At 38.2% G+C, this 19,650-nt stretch overlaps 1 protein-coding gene across 11 annotated transcripts in view; it reads left to right on the top strand.

Annotated features, from left to right (window-relative positions):
* The window catches only part of Sugct (succinyl-CoA:glutarate-CoA transferase), a 546,711-nt gene that overhangs the window by 16,007 nt on the left and 511,054 nt on the right, over window positions 1-19,650 (top strand). For all 11 annotated transcript variants that reach the window (XM_048339429.1, XM_048339424.1, XM_048339423.1 and 8 more), the window contains exons 4-6: window positions 3,230-3,315; window positions 3,786-3,836; window positions 5,098-5,218. In XM_048339429.1, coding sequence (XP_048195386.1) covers window positions 3,230-3,315; window positions 3,786-3,836; window positions 5,098-5,218 — 258 coding nt within the window. The remainder of the gene's footprint in view (window positions 1-3,229; window positions 3,316-3,785; window positions 3,837-5,097; window positions 5,219-19,650) is intronic.

Raw genomic sequence — 19,650 nt, 5'->3', positions numbered from 1 at the left:
ATGTGGTGTTTGTGGGGATCTTTCTGCCTCTCTAAAACTCTGTTGTATTCCAAGAATAAAGGGCAGAACTTAAGCTGTGTTCCTCCAGCTGCATCTTGCCTCATTCTCTGCCCTTTTGTTTGCTGTACAAGTTAATGATTAGGGTGTTTTATATATCATGTAGATAGGTAGTAAAGCATCTTTTAAAGTGTACTATATGTATTCAAGTGCTGTTTTAATCCAGTTTAAAGCTACGTGAAATATGAATAAAGTCATGGAACTTACAAAAAAGTGATGTGTGTGTGTGTATATGTGTATGTAGAGAGAGAGAGGATAGCAGACGAGAGAGGGAGGAGAAGAGGAAAAGAGGAAGAGGGAGAATAGAGAAAGAAAGAAAGAGAGAGCGATCTTATAGGCCTCCAGCGTAGACTTCTGACATTTCTACCTGAGAGAAGAATGCAAACATGGAAACAATCAAATTTTAGCTGTTACCTGGCATCTCGTTTCCCTCCCCTTTCTCCTCCTTTTAATGAATCATGACATTGAAAAATGTGAGTGTTAGCAGGGTGCTGGTGACTCATACCTGTAATCCTAGCTACTTAGGAGGCTGAGATCTGAGGATCAAGGCTCAGAGCCAGCCCAGGCAGGAAAGTCTGTGATATTTTTATCTCCAATTAACCACCAGAAAACTAGAGGTGGTGCTGTGGCTCAAGTGGTAGAGCACTAGCCTTGAGATGAAGAGCACAGGGACAGCACCCAGGCCCACAGTTCAAGCCCCAAGACAAAAAAAAAAAAAAAAAAAAAAAAAGAGGTCGCTGGATTCTCTGGAACTCTCTTGAGAGCTCCTGTCTGAAGAGCCAGATTCACACACACATTTCCATGAAACCACTGGCTGGCTTCTTACTGGGCAATTCCCTTTGTGGACTCTAGAGGTGCATTTTAACCCTAACCTTTTGGTAATTAGCAGTTCATACTTTGTGTCATTATTGGTTTACCTCCCTAACAGGAGGTAAGCCTTTTCTCTTGTCCTGTGCACTCTGTTAGTTCTTTTTTTTTTTTTTTTAATAAATGAGTTTGTTCTTGCCTTTCTCTTCTCTTATATAGATAATGCTTGTTTTTACTTGACCAATTTTGAGCAAAATCTAATGGCTATTGGATTGATTATACCATTTAAATGACTGTAGTTTACAAAAATCAAAGGTGAGTACATTTAAGAATCATTCCAAGTAGATATGTGCAATAAAATATCTTATTTTTTAAAAACAGTTTTATACTTTTGACTTTTTTGGGGGATTGTACTGTAGTTTGAACTCAGGGCCTTGTACTTTCTAAGCTAGTAGTCTACCACTAGAGCCACTTCCCCAACCCTTTTTGCTTTGATTATTTTTCTAATAGGATCACACTCTTGGTCTGGGTCTGGTCTGAACCTCAATCCTTCTATGTACATTTTCTACCTTATTGAAATGACAGGCATGAGCCACTATATCTAGCTTTGTTTGAGATGAAGTCTTTAAAATCTTTTGCTCCAGTAGGACTAGAATCTTCATCCTCTCAATTTATCTCCTAAGTAATTAGGATTGCAGAAGTAAGCCACTATGCCACTTAAGACTTTTACTTTGAAGTAAGACCTAGATAACTAAAATTTTATTCCCAAGTAGTAGTTAAAATTATTAACATTTTATATTGGGTAACTTACTTAGATGTTTCTGGTTTGTTGTTATGGATTTTATAGAATTATTAACCACTGTTATGTACCTAGCCTCAGATACTGCTTTACCATAAAGACTCACATCATTTTTCTGATTTAAATTGTCTTTAACAAGAAACTTTTGCAGATTCCATATTTTCTTTTCCGTGTATGTGGTGCTGGGGAATCAAACCCAGGGCTTTACGCATGTGGGGCGAGCACTCTACCCCTAAGCCACATTGCCAGCCCTGCAGACTCCATATTTTCTAAGAGACACTGAAAGAGCTGAACAACTTGCTTGCTAAAAGTTGATAGTAATCTTCCTACCTGAAGTTTACCATTCATTAAATCTAAAGAATTGCCAGACGAGATCGGGCGTGTTTAGGGTGGTACTGTTTTATCAGTGTTTTAAAATGTCTACTGGGGTGGGGTGGTATGTGGACCCCCAAGATAATACTTGATATTTGGAATATAAACCTCAAGGCCTCAGACCCCTTTTCTTGATCCAATCACAAATAACTGAAGCCCAATAATTGTTAATTTTAGAATTGGTTCTGCATTACCATAGTTTTTTTTTAAACTAGGATGATGAATGCATATTAATTTGGTTTGTTATGTGTAGTTTATAATAATCACTGTAGGCTTATGGTCTTGAACAAAGTGAGAACTTCAGGATGTTTACTTACTGTTCTTAATTAAAAGAACTTTTTAAAAAAGCACAAATTAAAGTAGATCATATCCATACAGTCCATTTATTCAATAAATACTTACTAAATTCCTAATACAGATGAAGAACCATTTCTTAGATTACTAATTTGTATGAGAACAGGTTCTTTAAATATACTTGAGTATTTTTAAATATAATGTTCTTTGTCGAAATGATTTTGTTCACTCATAGCAGGTATTGAAAACTGTTCCTTGATTTTTTTTTCATCTGATGTAATAGTGGAAGCCAATGTCCTTACATTTTTTTTTTTTTTTTTTTTTGGCCAGTCCTGGGCCTTGGACTCAGGGCCTGAGCACTGTCCCTGGCTTCTTCCCGCTCAAGGCTAGCACTCTGCCACTTGAGCCACAGCGCCGCTTCTGGCCGTTTTCTGTATATGTGGTGCTGGGGAATCGAACCTGGGGCCTCCTGTATCCGAGGCAGGCACTCTTGCCACTAGGCTATATCCCCAGCCCCCTTACATTTCTTAAGGTAGCCCTAACTGTACTCTTGAGCTTCTTACTGGAACAATGTTTGATACTCTTATGTAGGCTGTATTTGTTATATTTACAATGCCATTAATAGAGTAATCTTAAGGCAAAAAAAAAAAAAAAAAAAAGAATTGCCAGAAGGAACTGTCCTTTTGGATTTAAACTTTCAAGGATGCAACTTAGTTGAAAAGAGATATGGGAGGACTTAGTGGTTAACCCAGAAAGGTAAAAGGTTGGGCAGTTCCAAGGAGCTCCCTAGCCACTGCGGGCTGAGGAGCCCCAGGGCTGATGTGATCTGTAGCAATTGTGAGGCAGCCTGATGGATGAAACGTCTCAGAGGTTTATAACAGTGCATATTTTCATTCCTAGGAATTGGTGATGACACACGAACTTGGGGTCCACCTTTTGTGCAAACAGAAAGTACATATTTTCTCAGTGTTAATCGAAATAAAAAAGTAAGGATATCTTTTTTTGCTGTATTTGTATAATTTTATTGTGTAATAACCAAACTTTTGATATTGTGGCTTATTACTTTTTGTAGATGTAACTAGTATTTCAAATATTCACTCACCAAATGTCAAATAAAATTTCTCCTAATCTTCCTTCTCTATTAAGTAACTTAAAACATGAAAATATTAATACAAATGATTTTATGAAGGAGAAATAATTTGTTTCCTTTCAGTTGTTACCCTTTTAAAGAATGCTAATTGCCTAACACTTGGTATTACTACTGAAAAACTTCATTATAATCCTTATCATCCTAGTCTATCCAAGCTGTAAATAAAATCAGTAAAGATTATTTAACTATTTCCTCATGAACAAAGTAAGTTGCTTTAAAGGGAGAAACTAACGTATGAATGTCACTCATACTGAACTACCACTAGTAAAGCCTTTATAATAACATTTTAATTTATTTTATTTTTAGAGCATAGCTGTTAATATCAAGGATCCACAAGGGGTGAAAATCATCAAAGAGGTACATTATTCTTTACAGAAGGCTCTTATTACTGATGTTATAGTTAAGGATCTGAACCTAAGAATAAAAGTGTTTTAAGACTCTTGTTATAAATTCCACTCAACAATGTAGGTTCACCTTTTAAAGTAAATATACTGTGTTCAAAGCAAGCTTGGGTGGAAAAATCCTTGTGCTTATATCTCCAATGAACCAGCAAAAAGTTGGACTGAAGCTGTGGCTCAAGTGGTAGAGCACCAGTAATAAGTAAAAGCTGAACAAGAGCTTGAGGCCCTAAGTTCAAGCTCTAGTACTTGCCATGTTTGCATGCGGGGATATATATATATACACACACACACATACACACACACAGAATGAAGAATATGTGACAGGATATATGTGGCCTGGAAAGCCTAAAATATTTGATCTTTGATAGAAAATTTTCACCCACTCCTGATTTACAGTGTTACTTGTTATGTTTTGTGTGTGTGTGTGTGTGTGTGTATGTATGTTTGCATGCATATATCTAAATCTGTTGATAATGCCAATGAAATTTTAACAACTAGTTAACATATTTATCTATTTTCAGTGTTAGGAATTGAGCCCAGGACCTTATGTGTGTTAGGCAAGCTCTCTACCACTGATCCATACTCCAAGCTTAAATTATTGAGTAGTTTCTAAAGATGCTTTTCTTATATTTTATGTACTTATTGTCTAATTATTCTACCCATTGTTGTGACACTATGTTTGTATGGGCAGTGTAGCCTGAACATTTCTTGAACTTGGAGGGAGAAGAATCTAGTTAATTCCATGTTTTTACAAATTAATAGCTACTATTTTAATGACAATAAAGATTTAAAGTAACCAGGATTTTTATGTTCATCTAAATTTATTTCATCTCCTGTGACTTTTCTGACCTCTTATAAAATCAGAATTCATTATGTATATTGAAATTACAATTATATAATGTGTGAAAAGCTGCTGAAAGTTTGAAAGTCTCTTAAGAAGTCTGGCTCTTTATTTGGCCCCAGGGCTTGTACTGGAGCTTAAACTCAGGGCCTTGTGCTCTCACTTGGCCTTTTTGGTCAAGGCTGGTGCTCTACCACCTGAACCACAGCTCCATTTGTGACTTTTTGCTGGTTAGTTTGAGATAACAGTCTAGGATTTGTCTGCCCAGGCTGTCTTTGAACCTCAATCCTCAGATCTCAGCCTCCTGAGTAGCTAGGATAACAGGTGTAAGCCACGGCTCCCAGCTAGTCTGATTCATCTTTACTTCTTCCTTCAGCTTGCAGCTGTTTGTGATGTATTTGTGGAAAACTATATTCCCGGAAAATTGTCTGCGATGGGCCTGGGCTATGAAGATGTAGACAAGATTGCTCCTCACATTGTCTACTGTTCTATCACAGGTATTTATTTCAATTCCTTCACTCAGCAGTGCCAAACTTTTCCAGTCTTTGCCTTTGCTAGCTTCTTTAAGAAACCTTTTTCTGGTATTGGCCTTCTCCAAGTGATTCGACTCTGCTTTTCTCCAAGCTTTTTAGATTGCTAAATAGTAACCGTTATAGGGAACATTAACCTATATGAACAAGAAGCATATATTTATTGGCTACTTGTGTTCTTTGAATTATCTGCCTAGAGTTTTTAACCCAGGATTATCTTTGAACTATTTGCCAAGAGTTATTGGTATTGGATAAGTGTTTACAAAATACTGTTACTAACATAGGGGAAAATTAAAAGTGAAATAATATCTTTAAGACAGTGTGGAAATTTAAACTACCTCAAGACATTAATGAGTGTCAAGCCAAGCCAAGGGAGAGAAAGGAGGCTGTGAGACCTACTGATTGTTCAGCTTAGGTCCAAGGACCTCCTGTGTGTGTATATATGTATATATGTATATGTGGGTATGTGCATGTGTGTGTCAGGGAGGAATGTCATAGTGCTACTTAGTTTTATTTTATAAATAATTATTAACTAAGAATGTAATCTAGTAATTTAAGTAAGTCTTTTTTTAAAGTAAGTCTTAAAATAGGAAATTCTAGGGCTTACATGCATGGCTCAGGTGTTAGGGCACCTGCCAATGAGCATAAAGCGTCAGATAGCAAGTTCAAGTCTCAGTTTTTATATTAAAAAAGGAAAAGAAAAATAGGAAATTCTATTTATAGTTCTGTCAGAAGAATTAATAGTATTTTCAGTTTTTTTTCTGGCCAGTCCTGAGCCTGAACTCAAGGCCTGGGCACTGTTCTTAAGCTTATTTTGTTCAAGGCTGGTGCTCTACCACTTGAGTCACAGCACTACTTTTAGCTCTTTCTGAGCAATTTATTGGAGATAAGAGTCTTTTTTTTTTTGGCCAGTCCTGGGCCTTGGACTCAGGGCCTGAGCACTGTCCCTGGCTTCTTCCCGCTCAAGGCTAGCACTCTGCCACCTGAGCCACAGCGCCCCTTCTGGCCGTTTTCCGTATATGTGGTGCTGGGGAATCGAGCCGAGAGCTTCATGTGTAGGAGGCAAGCACTCTTACCACTAGGCCATATTCCCAGCCCCGGAGATAAGAGTCTTACGGACTTTCCTGCCCAGGCTGATTTTGAATCACAATCCTTAGATATCATCTAGGATTACAGATGTGAGCCACTGTGGCCTGGATACATTTTCAGTTTTTATTGATTAATTTACCAAATATCTACCAAACCTCTGCCAGATAGTATTCTATGATTCTGGTCTCAGAATTGAATTAAACCCATCTGTGCACTCAGATTCACATTCTAGCATATGTGTATGTATAAAAATGCATAACACATATGTATATACACACATATATAATGCCTGTACTGGGGCTTGAGCTAAGGCCTTGTGCTGTGGTTTAGCTTTTTCACTCAGTGTTGGTGTTCTACCACTTGAGCCACAGCTCCACTTTTGACTTTTTGTTGCTTAGTTGAAGATATGAATCTCAGGCATTTTTTTCTGCCAGGCTGGCTTTAAACCTTGACCTTCAGTTTTCATTCTCCTGAGTAGCTAGAATTACAAGTGTGAGCCATTGGTACCTGGGTTTCACATATATATTATATTATGTTATGTTATATTATATGTATAATTTTTTTCCTTTTAATATCAGGGCTTGAACTTATAGCTTCAATCTTGCTCAGATTTCTTGGATTCATCAGCTTACTTACAATGATGCTCTACTGTTGGAGCCATGCTTCCAGTCCAACTGGTTTACTGAAGATTTTCTGTCTGGTCTGGCTTTGATCGGTGATCTTCTGAATCGCAGCCTCCTGAATAGTTAGAATTACAGGTTTGAGCCACCGGCTCTGAGTTATGTATACAGTAGAGAGAGGAGGTAAGGAGGAAAATAAAGCAGAGTAAGGAGAAAAATAAAGCAGAGTAAGGAGGACTACTACTTCATACTGGGTGTTGAGAAGGCTTCATGGAGTAGGGGACACTTGAGGAGAGACTCGAGCAAAGTTAAGCAGTGAAGCATATAGATACTGGCAAAGGGGTTTCAGAAGATAAGCAGTGAGTACAAAGGACCCAAGGCAAGAATGTGATGGATGAGGCTGGGGACCAGCACTGTCGATGTGACTGAAGCTGTGAGAGCAAGTATAAGAGTTAAAAACCCATGGGAGATGAAGGTTATTGCCATAAAAGGCCCACGGGCTACTCTTAAGGAGTTTGGCTTTACTCAAGTAAGTTTGCAAACTACAGAGTTTTGAGCAAAATTACACAATCTGACATTTTTTTTTTTTTTTTTTTTTTTTTGGCCAGTCCTGGGCCTTGGACTCAGGGCCTGAGCACTGTCCCTGGCTTCTTCCCGCTCAAGGCTAGCACTCTGCCACTTGAGCCACAGCGCCGCTTCTGGCCGTTTTCTGTATATGTGGTGCTGGAGAATCAAACCTAGGGCCTCGTGTATCCGAGGCAGGCACTCTTGCCACTAGGCTATATCCCCAGCCCACAATCTGACATTTTATATTACTACTACTACTACTACTACCGCCACCACCACCACCACCACCACCACCACCACCACCACCACCACCACTACTACTACTATTACTATTTAGCAGCACTGGGGTTTGAACTCAGGGCTTTGTGCTAGCCAGACAGATACTCTATCATCTGAACCACACCCCCAGCACTGATCTGACTGATTTTTAAAGGATCTTCCTAGTTACTGTCCTGCAAATGGGCTGTGGAGGATAAAGGTGGAAGTAAATGCACAATTACAAAGCTGTTGAACTACTCCAGGCTAGAGATGATGGTGGCTTGAGTTAGAGCAGTGGTGGTGCTGGCAATTGAAGGGAAATAGGGTTCTCATTGTATTTTCCAGATAAAGGGATAGGATCTGCAACTAGATCACAACAAGCCTTAGAGTAGAGTTAGGATGATATTAGAAGAAGAGAATTACTATTTCCTGAAATGAGAATCCTGGAGAGGAATATTTTGTTGGAAAAATGTCAAGAGTCAGGTTTTGGATGTGTCTTACTTGAAATCACTACTAGATTTCAAGTGGAGAAGTAGTGGAAGGGTTTGGAGCTAAGTATCAAGAAGGTGTGATAGCTGTAAGCAAATATGAAGCCTAAGTGAGGTCCTCTGAGAGGGATAGAGAGTTCATGGGGTGGAGCTCAGTGCAGACTAGATGTTTGGACATAGCAAGAAGGAGAATTGAAAAGCAATTGTCAATGAAATGGGGAAACCTAGAAGTTAACCTTCGCAGATAGTTTTATTTAAACTTGTGGACAGTTCAAACAAGATAGAGCTGGGTGCTAGTGGCTCAGGCCTATAATCCTAGCTACTCAGGAGGCTGAGATCTGAGGATTGTGTGTGACTCAAAGCCAGTTTGTGAGTGAGACTCTCATCTCCAATAAACTACTCAGAAATTGCTGGAAATGGTGCTGTGGCTCAAGTGGTAGAGCTCTAGCCTTGAGCCAATGAGGCTCTAGGACAGTGCCCAGGCCCTGAGTGCAAGCCCCAGGACCAGCCCCAGGACCAGCGCATGTGCACTTGTGTGCGCATACACCTACCCACACACCAAACAAAAAACAAATCAAACAAAAATATATTGACTTTAATTACTTGCATCTTCTAAATTTAATTTTCTCTCCTCTTCTCCCTCCTCGTCTTTTCCTTCCCTTCTCTCCTTCCCCTTCTCCCTTTGCAAAGCTGCTAGCATGGAATTCCCATTTCTTGGGATACTATTCTCCTGTCTCTCATTTACCTTTAGATCACAACTTAGGTGTATTTATTTCAGTCCAGATGATGACCATTTAAGATTGAGTTTGGAGTCTTGTCCACGTTGTCTATCTCTTTTCCTGCAAGCGCCTACTCTATTCCCAGTTATATCCAGAGTCCATAGTGGTAGGGGCTCAACAGCAATGTTTTGAATCAATGAATGAGCAATCAGAACTTGACTAGAGGGTTTTAAATAAGTGCCGTTTTCTCTAAATTTCTCTTTTTATTGATAAGGGCACAACTATACTTTTTTTCAAAGAAACTTTCGGAGGATACTTGGAAGCACATGGTTGGCCTAATTTATTTCTTTTACAGATTATCCATGGCACCATACCTATAATGCTTCTTGCTTTGAGCTACCAAAAAGAGTTTGAACCATGAAGTACATACTCAGTTTATTTTTCCAGAGGTCTTTTCCTAATGCAGAGAGAGGAACTAGTACATTTGAAAGGAATCAAGTTTGAACTGGAAGTGTGGTTCAAGTGGTAGAATACCAGCTATGAGTAACAAAGTCAACTGAGAGAGAGGCGTGCTGGGTTCAAGGCCTGATACCATCACACACACACACACACACACACACACACACACACACACACACACGGAACTAAGCAAAAACTTTACTTCTATGTTTCAGTAAATTTATCTTAAAATCAATACATGAAAATCTTATTTTACTGTAAAAAGCTACAAAATGGATGCTCTTTAAAAATACTATTTATGAAATAACAAAAACATTCCTATTGAGTACACGCAGGTTACTTGAGATATTATAATATTTTTCACAGTGTTATTATCTTTGTGGAAGTATCTTCATATAAAGCAATCCATAAGTGCTGTTTGCTTGGTTATTGTTTCAGATAGGATGGAGAGTTGTAATAATCCCTAACTTCTGTCCTGAATTGTGTTGAGAGAGAGCAAGTCCTGTGCATGATAAATGACCTTTTCGTTACTTTATTATTTTAAAATAGGCTGTTTTCTAGGTCGGTAATCAATTTTATTTTAGCATTTATATGCCATTATTTATGTGTAATAGAGATAGGGGGATTTTTTTTTTTAAATCTCGGCATCCAATGGAAATTTGAGAACAGTAACATATTATCTTCTAAATTGTTCTATTGCTATCAGTGAAAAAAAGCCTTATAAAAATGACAGATTGTTTCTCTTTCCTAGATTCGTGGTCAGTTGAGATTAACTGATACAGAGAAGTTACATTTGGTTCCCAGGTGTATGCTGGGGGCCTGCTCTGCTTTGCACAGCTCTTATTTTTCTTGGATTAACAGCTACCAAATGCATACTCTCCTTAGATTGAAAGATGGGCACTCAAGAGGATGAGTGCTGTGTCACAGGCACATTTCAGTCCTGTGCTAAAAATCATACCTGCTAACATTCTTTTGGTCAAAGCAAGCTACATGATCCAGCCCAATATAAATGGATGGTGATATAGTTCTTATTCAATGTCAGTAGTGTTTGGACAAATGAAAATTAAAGCCAGAATAAGATTTCACTTTATACCCATAAGTTTGGCAGGCATTTAGAAGGTAAAATGCGCTCATCACATCATCCAGACAAATAAAATACTCATCCATTTGGGAATTGTTACATTTCATACAGGTTCACATTTGAAATGAACTATGGTTAGGATCCAAGTTTTCTGGGTGTTCACTTATGATTATTTTCTTGTAATTCTCACATTCTATATTTTAATGCAGCAAAGAGCATTGGAGGAAGATTATGTGATCCAGCAGTTTTTAGCTAAGTGGAGAATGAATGGATTGTATGGTTCTCAGTGGTAGGGATGAGAGAAGGAGGAGGTGATGGGCAGAAAAATGTCTGAAATAGCATCCTTTATTAGTTCCCTTCTCATTTCCTGACAGTTTTTAGAATGACTTCTGTTAAGCTCATTTTTCTTTATTTCCTGATAAGGAAACAGGTCCAGAATGGCTAAGGGGACTGAGATCACACAGCTATTTAATAGCAGGTAGATTTAAAATTCAGGCTTTTCAAATTAATGTTAAGTGACTCAAAGCTTTCCATTCTTAGACATATCATTGTGTAGTGCTGGCATGGATTTTGTGATTATAAGACACACTGCTCTCTACTTGAGAATTATTTTTGTCATCCTCTTTCATTTGTTGTTATTCACATTTGCAAAGATGAGAGTAATAAACAAATTTGCTAGTCAGGAAGTCTAAATTTCAACCAATTCCCTGGAAGAAACAGTCATTTATGAATTGTGACATTATGTGCTGTAAAGCAAGGCTCATCTCTTTTGTAGAAGCCTAGCCTTTTTTATTTTTATTTTTTGCTAATCATTTGTTTATAATTTTTAAAATTTTATTCTGCCTTTCTTTTTAAACCTTTCAGTAAGGCTGAGTTGCATATGTCATGACTAGAATTCTACACCCTTCTGGTAATTCCCAGTGGAATTATTTATGTTGCCAGTGCTCTCCAAGCCCAGGTCATCTGTTCTCACTCACATGTTGGCCTTACTACTGATGAGAGTAATATTAGAATGCTTGTAAGATTTACTTTAATGCATTCTGACAGCACTATGGTTGAAAGCTAGTCTGCACAAATGCTAAACTGATCTCAGAGTAGGAAGGACCTGATTTATTTGTTTAAAAAATTTGTATAGTCTTATCCTCTCAGAGGAGGCTGAGCATGCACATTAGGGGGCAGTGTTTAGAAAGCTATCATTCTCTAGGAGTCACTGAGGGAACAAGCAGTGTATGCTGTGAGCCACTGAGCAGAAAGAGTCTCTTAAAGGATGCATCTAGATCTATGTATCTCTATATTTATATCTTTTTTTACTTCTTTTTAATTTTTATTTTTATTAACTTTTATTGACAAGGTGATGTACAGAGGGGGTACAGTTACATAATAAGGTAATGAGTAGATTTCTTGTCATATTTGTTACACCTTCCCTCATTTTTCTTTCCCTTCCCTAGTTCAGGTAAGCATATATACAATAGCCAGTGTACCAAAATCATATACAGTAACCACATGGGGTACACCAAAGGAAATTCACCTAGTACATTAAACATAATGACAACAATAATATATATTTATATCTTTAAGAAGATTTTTTTGTTGGTGCTGGTATTGGGGCTTGAACTCAGGAGTTAGGCCCTGTTCCTTAGCTTTTTTGCTCAAGGCTGGCCTATTTGAGCCACAGCTCCACTTCTTGCTTTTTGGTGGTTGGAGATCAGAGTCTCTTGATAGGTGTGCCTAGGCTGGCTTAGAACCATGATCCTCAGGTCTCAGTCTTGTAAGTAGCTTGCTAGGATTATAGGTGTGAGCCACAGGCAGCCAGCTAGAAAACCTTTAAGAAATAAATAAAAGCAACCATTTCTCACCTCTTAGTAATTTTTAGAACTAGAAAAGCACTTCCCCTATTGATTTAATTTTAAATGTTTCTTCATTTTCATTCTCTGAGCATGCTATCACTTATAACAACTTAGCTGTAAGAATTCTGTCCATCACACAAATATTTCTTTTTTGCTCACTTTATTACTCTTCATAATACTCTTTTATAACAGATAAACAACTGTTATAAACTAGACAAAGTTTGTGGTGGGACCATTGTGTACATATTTTAGTAAGAATTTCTGTTTTTAAAGGGGTTTGGAAAAATGCCATTTTAAATTATGTGAATGTGAATTTCTTTATGGTATGTTGCTTATATCTGTCCTTGTATGGACAGACTTCAGTCCTCTTGGGTTAGGGCCTCATGAGGACCTCAGACTCAATTCAGAGAGAATGTTCAAAAGAATCAGATCCTCTCTTTAGCTGTAAATAGAAAAGGTCTGTGAGTTCTACTTATGAAACAAAAGAAAAGCATACATATGTTAGAACAGCCAGGAGATGGGGTTGGAGGCATGGTTCAGGTGGTAGAGTGCTATTGAGTGAAAGCATCAGATACTAAGTTTGTGTCCTGATCTTAGTACAAAAAAGAAAAAGTTATAGAAAGGACAAAAATTGTAGAAGGACATGATAGACAGATACATCCTACTAGATACTAAGATTTACAGAATGGATTTTGTAGAAATACATGGTGAAATAATTTGTTATCATTATGGAGAAAGATAAAATCGAACTAGTGTTCTATGCACTAAAATAATTTTCCAGATTGACTTAAGCCCTAAATGTAAAAAGTGAAACTTTTAGGGTAGAGAAGAATTTTTTAAACAATACACAAAAAGTACAAACCTGACTGTTGGTTGTAATTTAAAATGTATGTCAGAGAGTACTACAGAAAGCAAGAAGACAAATCATAGACTCTTAAGAAAACTGACAAGGGATTGGTATACAGAATATTAAAAAATCTTTCCAATCAAATTGAAGGAGTTTAAAAAATAGACAAACTCTAAAGAAATTAAGTTTCTCAATCTTAGTAATATTTAAATTAAATGAAGGTGTTCCAGTTCATATGCATGAACTTGACAGACATTTAAAACTTCAATGGTATGGAGCATGAATGAGAAAAGAGAATTCTCAAACACAGCTGGTAGGAAACTGTACATTAGCACAGTGATGCAAAACCACTCCTCTAGCTCTTGTGAGTGGTATATGAGTGTACTCTGTATCCATTCTCAGTATGTATCTAAAGAAAAGGACATTTCACAAACTTCTAAAGTGTCAGAAATGAAAGTAATAAAGTCATTGCTGAAGATGATATGCAGAATAACACAATTTATAAAAGTTAAAATTATGTCAGTGTTATATGATTTTAGTAATACTCTCATATGTGGTTAAATATGGATATAAAAGGTAATGAAAAATACTAAATTTCAGGGACTGATTCTCCTTGGGAAGTAGGGAGGGCATATGGGACAAGAAAGGACACAGATCTCTCTAAATTTGCAAAATATTCTGACTGGCAGGTAGTATTTGTTATTCTGTATGGTATTCTGTAGTCTACAGTGGAAATAACAACAATGAAAGATTTGTAAATGCCCAAATAACCACATTCTTATTTCCTCCTGTACATCCTTTTTCTACCTCCAAACAAGTACTTTTTGAGTTTCTCTATGTCCCTAGCATGCTGGATGTTCAGAACAAATATTGCAGATAGGGTTCTTGATTTGAAGGAGTTTGCACTCCAGTGCTAGAGTCCTTCTACAAACCAGGTAAACATATATATGATGTGTTAGGACTGGGAGGGTGCCTCAAGTGGTAGAGCACCTATGTAGCAAACAAGAGCTCCTGACCTGAAGCCTCACCACCACTCACCCCCCCCCAAATAATATGTTGTATATTAAGAAATTGTGCTTATTATGGAAGTATAAACCGATTACTGTGGTAGAGACTCATAGAAGAGAGCATGCATGCTTTAAATGGGGTAATTAGGGAAAGCCTTTTTTGGGGGTGGGGTGGGGAGGAGGGCATTAAGCAGACCTGAAGGATAAGTAGTCAGCCATGCAATGAACCAGGCAAAAGGCAAATCAGCAGAGAGCTGCCATGTGCTAAGGCCTCAAGGTAGAAAAGGTCCAGATACTTTTTGAAGCCTAAGAAAATGTCAATGTGTCTAGAATACTGAATATAAAGGCACAATGCCCAAGAAGACACCGCAGAGGTAAGCAGGGGCCAGGGCTTTCATGAAGAGGATTGAGCAATAGAGGGACAAAGCTCACAATCTTCGCAAGAAGCAGGGAAGCAGGACTCCATTCCTGGTTGACTCATCTCATTATAAATACTGACTTAAGAATGGGATTTGTGTTTCAGAAAGTAGCTGTTGAGATAAAATTTTCTGAGATTATCAAAGGTTACTGTTGTGTTTCAGTCAATCTCAGGGAATGATGAGTACAGATGCCCATGACATGTTGTCATGGGAACAGGGAGACAAAAACAAAACTGCTACAGTGGGATTCCTATGGAGTGAGTTCATTTCTCTCTCTCTCTCTCTCTCTCTCTCTCTCTCTCTCTCTCTCTCTCTCTCTCTCTCTATGTATTCTCATCATTTCCTGGGTATTTGTCATATAGGCACATTTTCAATCAATTATTTAGTGACAGACTGAAGGCCTCACACATGCTGGGCCAGTACTCTACTGTTGAGCTACAGTACCCAGTCTACATCTTCTAAACAAGATAGGATAAATAAAAGTCTACATTTAGAACCTACAGAAAATTTTGAAAAGGAGAACAGAAAGGCTACAGATGGAAAGGGAGAAGGAAGGAAGGATAAGAAAGAAATGAAGGAAAATGGGAAGGAGGGAGGAAGGATGAATGAATGAAAGAATAGAGGAAGGAAGGAAGAAGTGAAGAAAGGGAGGAAGGAAGGAAGGGAAAGTGAGAAGGAGAAAGGAAAGGAGGAAGGAAGGAGTGAAGGGAGGTAGAAATAGAAGAAGAAATAATAATAATAATAAACAGTCCAAATTAGTTCACCCATAGATTTTGACATTGCATTAAGCATCATTTCTACATTGAATAAATAACCAATATGGATATAGCATTTGATTTCACATTTTTATTAGCATTATTAGTTGTACAAGTCCATATTGTACAGTTTGTCTTGATCAGGCTCACCATTTTATCACTTTCCTTCATCCCCTCTCCCCATTTCCAACATCAACCTTAACAAGTCTCACTGCTTATTTTCACACATGTGCATATATATACTTTGTATATGATTTTGAATGGCTCACTTATTAGTTGAGCAAGGAGAGCTTTACTAATGATAAATTGATTCAACCGTGTTTTTCTTTTTGAAAATACAGTTTGATTATAACTCATTTCACACGTTTATTTACATCTTGTCTATGGCTCTGTTTCTTTCTCCCCCTTATATTGCAGTTGGGTAGTTTCCTGTAGGTCCTATAACACCTATTTTTTTATTTTTTATTTTTCAGAAAGCCTCTGATCACTTCATGGAGCCTGTTTGGCTCAGAGCTCTGATGGAACATGCTCTGTGTACAGTGGTTTAATAATAAGATATGGGATTTGTTCTATGCTTGGCATGGTCCCACAAATGGATAGAAACATTCATTTTTGGTGCTGCTGGGCCAGGTTTGTTGAATGCCTGTGAAACCTCTTTAGGAGCTAAGGATAAATGGCCTATGTGGAGAGAAAAGTGGGAAAAGGAAGGAACTATAGTATATACTTAGGTGCACACCTGCGCAAGAGAGTTTACTTACCTATCACAAACTTGGGTCTGATTTTTTTTTTTGGTCAGTTGTGAGGGTTGAGCTCATTTTGCTTGCCTGTGGTTAGCTTAAACTGTGCCTCTAGTCTGGTTAATTGGAGATGGAATTTAAAAAAAAAATTTGCATTTTAAACTTGTCTTTCTTTTTAATTAATTAATTAATTAATTAATTTTATTGTCAAACTGATATACAGAGCGGTTACAGTTTCATAAGTTAGGCATTGGATACATTTCTTGTACTGTTTGTTGCCTCCTCCCTCATTCCCCCCCTCCCTGCTCCCTTTCCCTTTCCCCCCATGAGTTGTTCAGTAGATTTACACTAAACAGTTTTGCAAGTATTGCTTTTGTAATCGTTTGTCTTTTTTACTCGGTGTCTCTCGATTTTGGTATTCCCTTACAGTTTCCTAGTTCTAATACCTGTATACACGGTTTCCAGTGTACTCAGATAAGATACAGAGATAGTGCAAGAGCATCATCAACAATAGAAGCTACGGTTTCACATCACATGTTGAAAGTAATTACACCAGTGATATAACAGTCGTTTCCATAACATGGAGTTCATTTCACTTAGCATCATCTTTTGTGTTCATAAGGGTATAGCTATTGGGCTCTTGTGATCCTCTGCTGTGACTTGCCTAAACCTGTGCTAATTATTCCATATGAGGGAGACCATAGAGTCCATGTTTCTTTGGGTCTGGCTCACTTCACTTAGTATAATTTTTTCCAAGTCCTTCCATTTTCTTACAAATGGGGCAATGTCATTCTTTCTGATAGAGGCAAAAATTCCATTGTGTATATGTACCATATTTTCCTGATCCATTGTCTACTGAGGGGCATCTGGGTTGGTTCCAAATTCTAGCTATGACAAATTGTGCTGCGATGAACATTGTTGTGCTGGTGGCTTTAGTGTGTTCTTGTTTGTGGTCTTTTGAGTAGATGCCCAAAAGTGGGACTGCTGGGTCATAGGGGAGCTCTATGCTTAGCTTTCTGAGGAATCTCCATACCGCTTTCCAGAGTGGCTGAACCAGTTTATATTCCCACCAACAATGAGCTAGGGTTCCCTTTTGGCCACAACCCCTCCAACATTTGTCATCGTTAGTTTTCTTGTTATAGGACATTCTTACGGGGGTGAGATGGAATCTCTATATTGTTTTGATTTGCGTTTCTTTAAAGGAGCTAAAAATATAGGATGGAAGAAAGACAGCCTCTTTAACAAATGGTGCTGGCAAAACTGGTTCAACACATGCAACAAACTAAAACTAGATCCTTATATATCACCCTGCACCAAAATCAATTCCAAATGAATCAAAGACCTTGAAATTTAAATAGATACCCTGAAAACACTAAAGGAAGGAGTAGGAGAAACACTTGGGCTCCTTGGCACAGGATGGAACTTCCTTAACAAAGACCCAGAAATGCGACAAATCAAAGAAAGGATGGACAAATGGGACTGCATCAAACTGAAGCACTTCTTCAGGGCAAAGGACATAGCTTGCAACAGAAAACCCACAGATTGGGAAAAGATCTTTACCGGCCATAAAATGAACAAAGGCCTCATATCTAAAATATATGCAGAACTGAAAAAATTACATTCTTCCAAAACAAAACCGCAAAGAACCAGTAGCCCCCTCAAAAAGTGGGCTAATGACTTAAAAAGAGACTTCTCTGATGAAGAAATGAGAATGGGGGGCTGGGAATATGGCCTAGTGGCAAGAGTGCTTGCCTAGGTGTATATGAAGCCCTGGGTTAGATACCCCAGCACCACATATATAGAAAATGGCCAGAAGTGGCACTGTGGCTCAAGTGGCAGAGTGCTAGCCTTGAGCAAAAAGAAGCCAGGGACAGTGCTCAAGCCCTGAGTCCAAGGCCCAGGACTGGCAAAAAAAAAAAAACTAAAGAAAGAAATGAGAATGGCCAAGAGACTTTTTTTTTTTTTTCTAGTTGTGGAGCTTGAACTCAAGGCCTGAGCAGTGTCCCTGGCTTCTTTTTGCTCAAGGCTAGCATTCTACCACTTGAGCCACTTCTGGCTTTTTCCATATATGTGGTGCTGAGGAATTGAACCTAAGGCTTCATGTATACAAGGCAAGCACTCTACCACTAGGCCATATTCCCAGCCCCAACATTTTAAACTTTTCTTTAAGTAGTTGTAAAAGGAGTTGTTATTTAACAAAGTAGTGTATGACAAGTGCCGGTGGCTCATATCTGTAATTGTAGCTATTCTGGAGGCTGATATGTGAGAGCTGCAGTTCAAAACCAGCCCAGACAAGAAAGTCTCTTATTTTCAATTAACTACCAAAACCCAAAAAGGCTGGAAATAGAGCTGTGGCTCAACTGATAGAGCACTAGCCTTGAGAAAAAGAAGCCCAGGGACAGTGCCCAGGCCCTGAATTCAAGCCCCAGGACAGGCAAAACTACAACAACAAAAAACCCCACAAAACAAAATAAGAAGAACGAAGAACAACAAACAAAAACCCCAAAGTAGTTAATAAATACAGTGCCTCTTGATCATTGTCACCCCTTTTAACATTCTCACTCATCTCTCTCCTGCCTACCCCTTCCCTCACTCTTCCTTGTTTTGTAGGGTATACATTGAATTCATGACTGTATTCCCTCCTCCCCCTTTCTCCTTTTCAGTTGTCCATGCCTTTCCTCTTCACCTTATCTCACTTCACCTCTTTCAAGTACCAGCTTCCTGGTGTTTATTTTGTTGAATTTTGACTTTCTAAGGAATTGCACTCTGAGTTCTGCCTTGAATCTACCATCATTCAGCTAACATTTCTATGCACTCGCACAGAACCCAGCATATTTACTTATAAGTTTATAAGTTTTATCTGTCTCCCACATATGAGGGAAAAATGCGACCTTTGTCTCAACCTTTATCTCTTTGGGGCATAAAGTATCTTGACCACATTCACCCTACTTCACCCTCTCTGTTCTCCCTCTCTTCCTACTTCCCCACTCACCAGATAGGACATGTTTTACATTCCTGCTATTTATTTATGTTTAGTGTATAGTAATTGTTCCCAAGGTTTACATTATGTCATTTCACACATGCATATATTGTATTTTAATCCAATTAACCTCTCACACTTTCTCCCCATCTCTACTACCCCTATTATTCAACAGCTTTCAGTGAGTTTTGTTTTGCTATCTTCATTCAAAGATACCCCAGGCTGGCCTTGAATGCAGTATCCTCCTAGCTTCTACCACTTGAATGCTGGGGTTATGGACATGTTCTACCAGACCCAAAAATATTTGACAGTTTTTGGCATAAAAAGCACCCCTCATAGAATAATAGGAAACTACTGGTATAATAGTGTATCTGTTGTCCCCACTTCTATCAGGAAATATTTCCCCCCAGAATTTCAGAATGTTGTTGCCATTCATCCAACTTTATAGTGTGTGATTCGGCATATTTACTTTTCTTTCTAAACTCATTATGATGAATTCATTTGGTGAATTCATCTCTATTGGGAA

The sequence above is a fragment of the Perognathus longimembris genome, chromosome 2 (genome assembly GCF_023159225.1).
Source record: "Perognathus longimembris pacificus isolate PPM17 chromosome 2, ASM2315922v1, whole genome shotgun sequence".
Lineage (NCBI taxonomy): Eukaryota > Metazoa > Chordata > Mammalia > Rodentia > Heteromyidae > Perognathus > Perognathus longimembris.
Note: the sequence above shows the minus strand (reverse complement) of the source record. Positions and strands in the feature narration are given on the sequence as shown.